Here is a 10,000-nt window from a genome sequence, read left to right on the forward strand (position 1 = left end):
GTCTCAAAAATAGAAAGACAAACAGTTGTCTTCTTATTGATATCAGCTGTCCTGCTGATGGTAACATTGGCAAAAAACATGCTGAGAAGTTGGCGAAGTACAGCGACTTGCGAGTGGAGATAAGCCGCATGTGGCATTGTCGAACAGTGGTGGTTCATTATGCCCATTATGGAGGGGCATAACGACACACATAATAATAAGTGCACGCAGGTATTGCACGTGGCTGGACATTATTCCAGGTCATCACAACCTGCAGCACTTACAGAAAACAGTTGCTTCTGGGATCTATTCGGATCCTTCGTAAAGTCATGTCTTCTTCCTAGACAGCCATGATGGTCTAGGTACTTCTGAAAAAGGGTTTGCTTCCGATACTTGTAATAGACTTTACAAACCAGACTGATCTGGTTGAGCACGACGTAATAATAATAATAATAACAATAAACAATAATAATAATTTTTAAAGTAATTCACTGCACCCATCCATCAATACACACATACTGATACATACATATGTACCTACAAACATACATACACAGTAATTTTCCCACAATACAATTTATGGGGCCCTCGTCGCAAGTTCAGAAGTCAGGAGTTCTGGTCACTAGTAGAATGCGGAAGTGACGTCATTCAGACACTGACACACAGACAAACATTGACAGACAGATGAACAGACAGACAGACAGACAGACAGACAGACAGACAGACACACACACACACACACACACACACACACACACACACACACACACACACACAAACACACACACAAACACACACACATGTATAAAAAATCAATCTACTTTGTCACGTGACCGGCCAAATTATAAACTAAGTTTGTTGCAATTTGAGGGTTGCCTAGGAAAAACCCTGCATACGTAAATTATTAATTACAGTATCTCCATGTGTGTGTGTGTGTGTGTGTGTGTGTGTGTGTGTGTGTGTGTGTGTGTGTGTGTGTGTGTGTGTGTGTGTGTGTGTGTGTGTGTGTGTCTGTGGTGTGTGTGTGTGTGTGTGTGTGTGTGTGTGTGTGTGTGTGTGTGTGTGTGTGTGTGTGTGTGTGTGTGTGTGTGTGTGTGTGTCTGTGTGTGTGTCTGTGTCTGTGTCTGTGTGTGTGTTTGTATGTGTGTTCGTATGTGTAGATGCAGACATACATTCCGTTGGATTTCTTACTTCTGTTACTACAAGCTACCGTCAGATATCTTCCAACTGTACTTGTCGAACGTGCTTGGATACGACGAGAATCCAAGGGTAGCCATGTCGATGTCTCACCGGGGTCCCAATGCTTCAGGCGATCAGCGCGTACGGAAACCTAGTAACAGACACGTGCTCCATACGAATATTCCCAATAGTCCATTAGTCAACATTTGCAATGCGGAAGTCCGGGTCAAGAAAGTTGCTAACCTGACTGAAATAACTGAGACTAATGGCAATGCAAAGTCCTGTTAGGAGCCTTGTCATCGTCAATCGTCTGTAACTCCTGTTCTATATCAACTAAGTGCGCTATTTGCGTAGGCGCGGTCAAAATGGAGACGCTTCTACATACTGTCTGTTCCACATAAGTGTGAACTTTGAAAATCATCAATATCTCCGCTGTTTTTTGGACTTTCGCGATAATCTCGGTATCGTTAGAAAGGTCCATGACCCTTCCGACCATTTTATTTTCAATTTTCAAATTTTAGTTTTGAATTTTCAAATTTCAATTTTTATTTTTTATTTTACTTTTTAATTTTTTGCCAAAGGTTTTCAATTATTTTGCTGAAAAAATTAATTTGGGTCCATGACTCTTCCGGCCATTTCAATTTTCAATTTTCAAATTTTAATTTTTAAATTTTAAGTTTTATTTTTTATTTTTCATTTTTCATTTTTATATTTCTATTTTTCGTTTTTGATTTTTAATTTTTGATATCATTTTTGATTTTTCTATTTTCAAGTTTTTATTTTTGAATATATTTGGTTGAGTTGAATGTCAAAAGAATTGAACGCGGAAAGAACGAACGATAAACGCAGCAAGAACGGAAAAAATGAACGCAGCAAGAACGAAAAATAAAACAGCCTTGTGCGAAGTACGCAGCAGGGAGTCTGATGGAACAGGTGCCCTACTCATAGCTCAACGCAGTAGGGAGTCGCTTTTCATTCCAACGCGTGCTAGGCTGCTGATTGGAAGGGGCGGAGTGGTTCTTCGACGACTTCCGCTCTGGGACGATCCCTTGCAATTTCCGCTCTAGAGAGAAGGAAATCTTCCTCTCCCCTCAAAATAATCAATCTCAGGTGCGAGCAGCCATTGCTGATGACCACAGTCCATAACTAGGCATGGTCTAGGAATTTATCTATTACCACATAATATTTAACAGCAATCTAGCTACATCTGCAACTCAACAAATTTAGTGAAACTCGTTCAAACTCAACTAGGCTAAATTAATTGAAAGCGAACACCGGTGGAGTGCCTTCTGAATGGACGAGATGTATTCGTTACATTTACGACTGGTTTTGGAACGTCTGCTGTCTTCCAAGTCCTCCCTCTAGTGATGCATGAGTTGGGTACCAGACCTGCCAACCTAGCGGTGTCAAAATGCGTGCGTTTGCAGGAAAACATGCTGGAGAATGCAGGAGTTTAAAATTTTTTGGACACACCTAAAACAGGATTAATATCAATAAATTTATATTGTATTAAGTGTTAAATAATATATATAAATAATATTTAATAATAAAAATTTAAGTATTTGCATGCCCGGTTGAAGTAGAAGCCTTCAATTAATTTAATTATGGCGCAACAAATGTTTAACCGATTGATTATTGTGCCTAATTAGCGACACACAGTACAAACACCAATTACTAAACATAATAGTTAATTAATTAAACACATAACTTGTACTGTACGTACTATACTGCCTGTTGTAAAAATCTAAGATCAAAGTACATGCACATTCTCGTGGCTAGTTGGGATGTTCTGGATTCTAGTTTCTTGTGGCCTTTTTGATCTCCTTTCCAGCAATACATATGGTAATCAGGTAGCAAGCCCCTCCCCTTTTCCACTTCTGACCGACTCCTCATTCTATGTCAGTATACAGTATTTTGACCAAGTACGCTAGGAAAGAGCCGGATGAAGAGAGGGGCTGGCAAATGAAAATTGATATCGGGATGTCTCGTATGTGCATACACATGCATGTACTAAAACTGTAGGGTCACAGTTACACAGAACAGGCACGCCCATCGTTTTGGTCACACACACCAATGGTCAGAATGCGGGAGATTTGATGCCAAATGCGGGTAGGCGGAAGAAGGGTCCCAAATGCGGGAGTCTCCCGCTCAATGCGGGAGAGTTGGCAGCTCTGGGGTACAGATGAAGTAAATCTTTTTGCTAGACATCCAATTGTTCTTGTTCTTTCTCCGCTGAAATCTCTCATGAAAGATCAGGTAACCGGCCTCCTATCTAAGATGTTATCAGCTGCTATTATAGTAGAGGAGCAAGCCTTGAAGGCGATTCTCGTATCAAGCAAGAATGCTATTCTTTCGTGTATACGTAGTCCTGAGGCTATTGTCGGTTTGAATGAATGGATGAAGGCGTTTCAGTCTGACGTGTTTCGTCGTAACATTGCCGTTATTGCTGTGGATGAGGACCGTTTTGGTGATTTAGTCATTACCCGAGGCCCGGATTTCCGGGTGGAGGGTATAGTAGTCGTTCGATGACCGTACGACCCAACGACCGTATATGTAGTTGGTTAGCGGAGATGCAAATGAAGCTATTCCGACCAGTAGACGAGAAGTGGTGTCATTACTGACCAATAGACGAACGTGATGTCATCATGCGGCTCCACCTCGCTTTGTTTGGTAGCTGCTAACGAGAATTCGGCCATCGGGCGTCCGTCCTCTACATGGTGTTTAGTCCTTTACTTTAAGGGTTTAGCACATACATTTGTACGTGTATGTTTCCCCAACAACAACCAGGGCGAGGTGTGTAGCTGTACCTGACTTGTAACATTTTGCTTGTTCCACACTGTTTCTGCATAGTGGTTCTGCAGTCTGCCAGCTTGATTTTGTGTGTGCGTAGCTGAGCAGCCGTGGTGTTGTTGCAACGATCACTAGTGTCGTCTTCAACAGAAATTTGGCGTTTGACGGGAATTTGCGAAAGAGAACGTGCATTGTCCATGACAGCGTCTGTCTGTCGGACAAAACGGCTCGGCCGACCTGTAAGTACGCTAGTACGTCTCTATTCATTTCTGTTTACGGTATCCAAAGTCAGAGCGAACAGACGCCTAGCTAATCTACATGTGCACGTGCATGTTTTCCCGCATTGATGTTTGTTTTGGCTCTGGGGTCACCTCATTACAACAGTAGGCAACGTCTAGCTAGAGAAGCCGCACAATCAACAAGATGCCTAGAGAAGCTGCACAAAGAACGAGACTTTTACATTCTTGTGAGCTGGAAAATCGGTGGTGAGCTGCTTGTTTGGTCTCCATTTGTAACCTAGGTTTCCCATCATTAAACAGAACAATAATCACGCCCGTTACTTCATCGCGTAAGGCAAAGATTGCCAGCCGGCCTAGCGTCGAGGCTCTCCGACTTGTAACATTTGGCTTGTTCCATCATTTGGGAACAACTGCATTTGTAACATGCATGTAGAAACAACGCCTAGCTAATCTAGCTGCATTTGTAACGTTCCCACATCTAATTTTGTTTTCGCTCTGGTACCTATGCCACGCCTAAAACCGGCCATAGTTACGACCTCAAAAGCTGCACAGACAATCATCTGCACAAAGAACCGACGAGCAAAGGTTGTAAAAAATAGAAGCGAGGTCCTACGGGACGTTGGCTGACGGACTGCGTAGCTACCCGTTGTACACGGTAGCAGCCAGTCACGTGACTTACCTCAAGGTCGACCTTTGCCATTTCAATAATGCTTCTTATTTATTACCCACATCATACCATTCTGTCATACGATTTTGTCATAGCGTGACTAATTTACCTTCAAGTGCATACCGGCCGAGGGTTTGCACTTCAAGTGCTTCTTCATTTTTTCTAGTTGTAAGTTGTACTGTGCGCAGAATGTCGCTGTCCCTGCCGCAGAATCAAAGAGTCGTCGTGTCCAGCCGTACACCAAGATATCGCCGCAAACACGGCAGACAGCCCTTCTTCGTTCGTGAGATCACATTGCACAAATGATATGTTTGTGTAATGCAAAAGTTCGTTATCTATCCATCTCAATATTGACCTAATATCTTTTTGATAAGTACTTCCGAAATTCTTTTAGGATCGACTTGGTCCAGACTACTGTGTATTCCCCGTAAGTGTGAACTCGAAAGTGAGTAATGAAGTATAAAGGTCACACCAGGTGTGCTCATTAGAGCACTAGGAGCTGCTCCAGTTGGACCATATTACACCAATTATCTTAAATGGTTCCAGTTGCTGATCCATTGGTCTTACAAGATAATTGGATAATAGCCTTTGCTCCACCCGTTTGTTATTGATATGCAAGAGTACTATCTTTCCGTTTCCTTTATAGGAAGGGCTTAGATAATTTGATAAACAGAAATGCCAGACCTAGCGGTTTCTAACGATACCGATATAATCGCGAAAGTCCAAATAACAGCAGAAATATTGATGATTTTCAAAGTTTACACTTATGGGGAATAGACAGTAGAGATCGCGCGCTCCGCCCGCTCTCTGGTCTGGAAGTTCGAGTCTTGGTTAGTTATCAATTATTATTAAATATTAAATATACGAACAAGCGTCTCCATTTTGATTTATGACCGTATTTATATTAGATACTATTTTACGCTCTCCTTATTTTAATGTGTCTGTTAATTATATTATAACTAATGAACGGCGTCCTGTATTACTGTGCTAGACTTAGTGTTGAACAGTTCGTAGAGTTTCAACTACATAAACGTGTTAATTAAATTAAACTAAAAAATGTCAAAATATAGATTTCTATGTAACGACCAGAACTATGAACTGTTCTGACAACATGACTGTGTTTTCTCGTGAGCGCGAGCACGAAATGGCTTGAGCACGCTAAAAATCTGGTGTGTTACCGTTCTCCTTTTCTGCAACATCGCGTAGAGCTCTCCTTTAGCGGTTGATAGAGAGGTCTTTAGAGTTCTTTTGAGTTGTCAGAAACATCATGCATAATCAATTAATTAATTAAGGTCTTCTAGGTCTTCATCGAGTTATTTCCTTCGTTTGGCGTTTGTAGAAAGAAACTGCGCATGATCGACCTCCTACGCTTTATAGACCTTTTCACTACGACCACTATTCTAGAAGAGCAGAAGAGGCAACATACATGTACTCTAGGCCAGGTGTTGAGGAAACTGTCTGTAGGATACTTGGAATGACGTGGGTTGTTAGTCTTAGTGGGTGCCACTAGATAGTTGTCTCCACATTAGATGCTTCCTCTGGGATTTGGCAAGTTCCCCTGGCAGAGACAAGTTCTCATCTAACTACGTTCATGACACAACATGGTCGTTATCGCTTTACTCGACTTCCCTTCGGACTCAATTCGGGCCCGGAGGTATTTCATCGGGCTATGTGTACAGTTTTAGAAGGCATTGAAGGTGCTGAGTGTGATATCGATGATGTGCTCATATGGGCGGATACACAAGAGCTTCATGATGGAAGGTTAAACCAAGTTCTGAAAAGATGTCGCGAGAGAGGAATTCGTCTGAACGCGTCTAAGTGTCAGTTCAGATGTTCACAAGTCAAATATTTTTGTCTTTGTCTCTCTGCAGCGGGAATACATCCTGATAGAAGTCGGCTGCAGGCTATGCTGTCTATGGAAGCTCCAAAGACACGAGAAGAATCGCGAATTTCAACGGTATGGTGGCATTTTTGGCAAAATTTCTTTCGTGTCACTCACAAGTAACAGGGACACTGCGGAAATTGCTCAAGAAAGGCATTGATTGGATGTGGGGACTTGCTTAACAGAAAGCATTCGATGAACTTAAGCGATTGCTGACAAAGGCGTCGGTATTGGCATATTATAATCCGAATGCTGTCATCAACGTCTCCGCTGACACTTTCTCGTACGAAATGGGAGCAGTGCTGCTTCAAGTGCAACCAGACGGAAGACGGGCGGCCATTGCTTATGCTTTCCGAGCTTTAACAGAAAGTGAAATGCACTACGCGCAAATAGAAAAGAGGCATTGGCCGTGACATGGGGATACGAGCACTTTGGACAGTATCTGTTATGAATGACAGAGCCTTTCGTAGTACAGGCCGATCACAAACGGTTAATGAGTATCATAAATGTGCAGGATGTCAGCCAGTGTCCTCCCAGGCTGCAAAGACTAAATTGCGGCTAGCACCCTTTCCCTTTCGGGTAGAATACGTTTCAGGAAAGGCAATTCCCGTAGCTGATGCTCTGTCAAGAGCTCCTATTGGCATAGGCAACAATGATTTGGTGGACGACATTGAAGCTTACATCAACATCGTGGCCATTGCAGGCTTGCCGGTTTCTGACATATTATTTGGGGAGTTTTGTGCTGCAACGCCGGAAGATCAGCAGTTGTCCGTGGTACTCTCGTATCTGCAGTCGTCTTGGCCAAAGGAGCGGCACTACGTTGGACAGAAAGCTCGTCCATTTTGGGATATTCGCCACACGCCTAGCTGTGTCGATGGCATAATTCTACGAGGGAAGCAAAATTGTGGTTCCTAGCGCTCTTCGTCGAGCTGTAATTGAACGAGCTCATAAAGGACACCTTGTGGTGGTCAAGACGAAGTCAAGAGCTCGCGAACACATGTGGTAGCCTGGAATGGCAAGAGATTTAGAAGATGCTGTGCTCCGCTGCGACTGATGTGCTCGTTTTAGGCATCAACAACGTCGGGAATCATTGCGGCCTACTCCGATGCCTAATCGCCCCTGGCAACCAGTCGGCTCGGATTTATTCGAGATAGACAGGAAACATTACATTCTGATAGTGGGTTATTATTCGCGATTCCCTGAACTGCGTCCTCTGTCGAATTGCGTGCCAACAATGTCATCGCGGTGTGCCAGGAAATACTTGCGTGTCATGGTATACTGGAACTGTTTGGTAGCGGTAATGGTCCTCAGTATGCCAAAATTTCAGTTATGAAATTCACATCTCAGTACGGATTCGAAAATGCGACATCTTCACCGCAGATCCCCAAGGTAACGGGTTGGCCGAGCGCACTGTTCAGACCATCAAGGGTCTGCTACAAACATCTAAGAACTCTGGCAGTGATTTTCAGCTGGCCATATTGGCGTATCGCACCACTCCTCACGAGACCACTGGAGTTTCACCAGCTCATCTGTTGATGGGGAAACGCCTGCGCACAAGACTGCCAGCGTTGTCTTCAAAGCTAGGATCCGTTTTAGTTGATGGGTGTCGTGTGAAGGAAGTCGACGCGGCGAGCAAGCTCAAGCAGGCAAAGCGTTACAACCGACGCAATGGAGTTAAAGCGTTGGATGCCTTAGAGCCAGGCGACTCGGTGTTAGTGTGGGATCTACAAACGCGCACATGACGGACTCCAGGAACTTTGGTGAAGCGTGTGAGTAAACGATCATACTTGGTGCGCCTCAACAGTGGCCGACAGTATCGTTGGAATTGTTTCCGAATTCAAGTAAGACATGTAGGCGTAAATGAAGTCTACGACGATGATGATTGCAGCTATGATGAGTGCTCAACCATTGGAGGTGAGATAGAAGGATATCGCGTAGATGCGGTAGTGGAAAGAGAAACTTCACAAGGACAGAAGTCAGGAAGGATAGTCAGGCCTCCGGTATGGCATAAAGACTATGTTGTGAAGAAGAACTGACTCTTCTCTGTAAGAAAAAGGAAGATGTAGGATACCTGGGATGACGTGGGTTGTTGGTCTTAGTGGATGTCACTAGATAGTTGTTAGCAAGTGTTATAGATACTTATCCGGGAGAGCAGAGAACAGAGACGATCAGAATATAGAAAGAGATCACTAGCGCTCGATCTTACAAAAACCGGCATAGAAGATAGATGCAGATTGTTTGCGAAACGTGTCATCTACTGCTTCTGCATCTATGTTATTAGATGTGTTGGAGTACGATTTATAATATTTCTCGCTTCGGGGTCTACACCGGAAACAGAACGAAAGTGTACTGCATCTAGTAGTGCGGTTAGAAAGGGTTAATTAATTAAATTGTCTAGAGTGACCAGTTTTGTGGCAGCTTTCGAACAAAAATGCTATTGACTGAAAAGAGCTCGCAAAGTGAAGAAAAAAGTCAATTACGACAGTAGAGGGTTTACGAATAAAAATAATAATAATTTACGAATAAAATTTTCCTCAGTATCCTAATGTAGATAGATAGGCACATGCATGCGCATGTGTAAAGTATATGCAACAGTCGTGTTTTGCTTTTTGACGCTTTGACTATGTAAATGCTGCCCGAATTAATGCTTTTGCAAGTTACTGCGGTATCTAGCAGAAGCTTGCTTTTCCTGGTCTTTTACTAAATACAGCTAGTGTCTAGAACAACGTATTCTAGTCGTTGTTTTGAAAAATTTCACTCTGCAGCTGTATAGTACGTGCTCGCTCGCACAGGTGGGAATGCAATGAGCACCCATTATTATTTTTACTGTTACTGTGAGACAGACAGAAGTACACTGTACCATATGGGATGTCTTAGGGGTGCAGATTGGACTCGATCAGCCGAGGGAGAGCAAAGTAGGTCTTCCCTTTATTGTCTCCATCACCATAGCAAGCGCCGAATCTCAATTGAATATACATGGAATCACTTGGCCACACCCAGTCTACCCCTTTACTGAAATAGGGGGGAACGTCATCAGGTGGATATTCGGGATTTGACTCTTGCGGGAGTATAAATCCATTCCATCGATTCCATGTGGTTGGGTCGTCCTCGGATCCTTTGAAATATCGTATTTTGGCTTCGCGACTGTGATGGTATGCATGATGTTGGTCACCAGTGGAATTGGCTTCGAGGATGTTAAATTCTTTGTCGAATACTTGAAAGCCAAGGAAGTTGTTGAGATCATTTGCAGTGCTCATGATCCAA

At 43.2% G+C, this 10,000-nt stretch overlaps 2 protein-coding genes across 2 annotated transcripts in view; both read right to left on the reverse strand.

The window, feature by feature from the left end:
- Nucleotides 1-1,490, reverse strand: part of LOC134195694 (uncharacterized) — an 8,866-nt gene extending 7,376 nt beyond the window's left edge. The window contains exons 1-2 of the mRNA XM_062664764.1: nt 1,402-1,490; nt 1,171-1,309 (exon numbers count right to left, since the gene is read on the reverse strand). Of these exons, the coding sequence (XP_062520748.1) occupies nt 1,171-1,309; nt 1,402-1,458 (196 nt within the window). The 5' untranslated portion in view covers nt 1,459-1,490. The remainder of the gene's footprint in view (nt 1-1,170; nt 1,310-1,401) is intronic.
- Nucleotides 1,491-9,381: 7,891 nt separating this feature from the next.
- Nucleotides 9,382-10,000, reverse strand: part of LOC134195666 (uncharacterized) — a 4,077-nt gene continuing 3,458 nt past the window's right edge. Inside the window, exon 5 of the mRNA XM_062664730.1 lies at nt 9,382-10,000. This exon is cut by the window's right edge and continues 112 nt beyond it. Coding sequence (XP_062520714.1) covers nt 9,610-10,000 — 391 coding nt within the window. The 3' untranslated portion in view covers nt 9,382-9,609.

The sequence above is a fragment of the Corticium candelabrum genome, chromosome 20 (genome assembly GCF_963422355.1).
Source record: "Corticium candelabrum chromosome 20, ooCorCand1.1, whole genome shotgun sequence".
NCBI classification, from domain to species: domain Eukaryota; kingdom Metazoa; phylum Porifera; class Homoscleromorpha; order Homosclerophorida; family Plakinidae; genus Corticium; species Corticium candelabrum.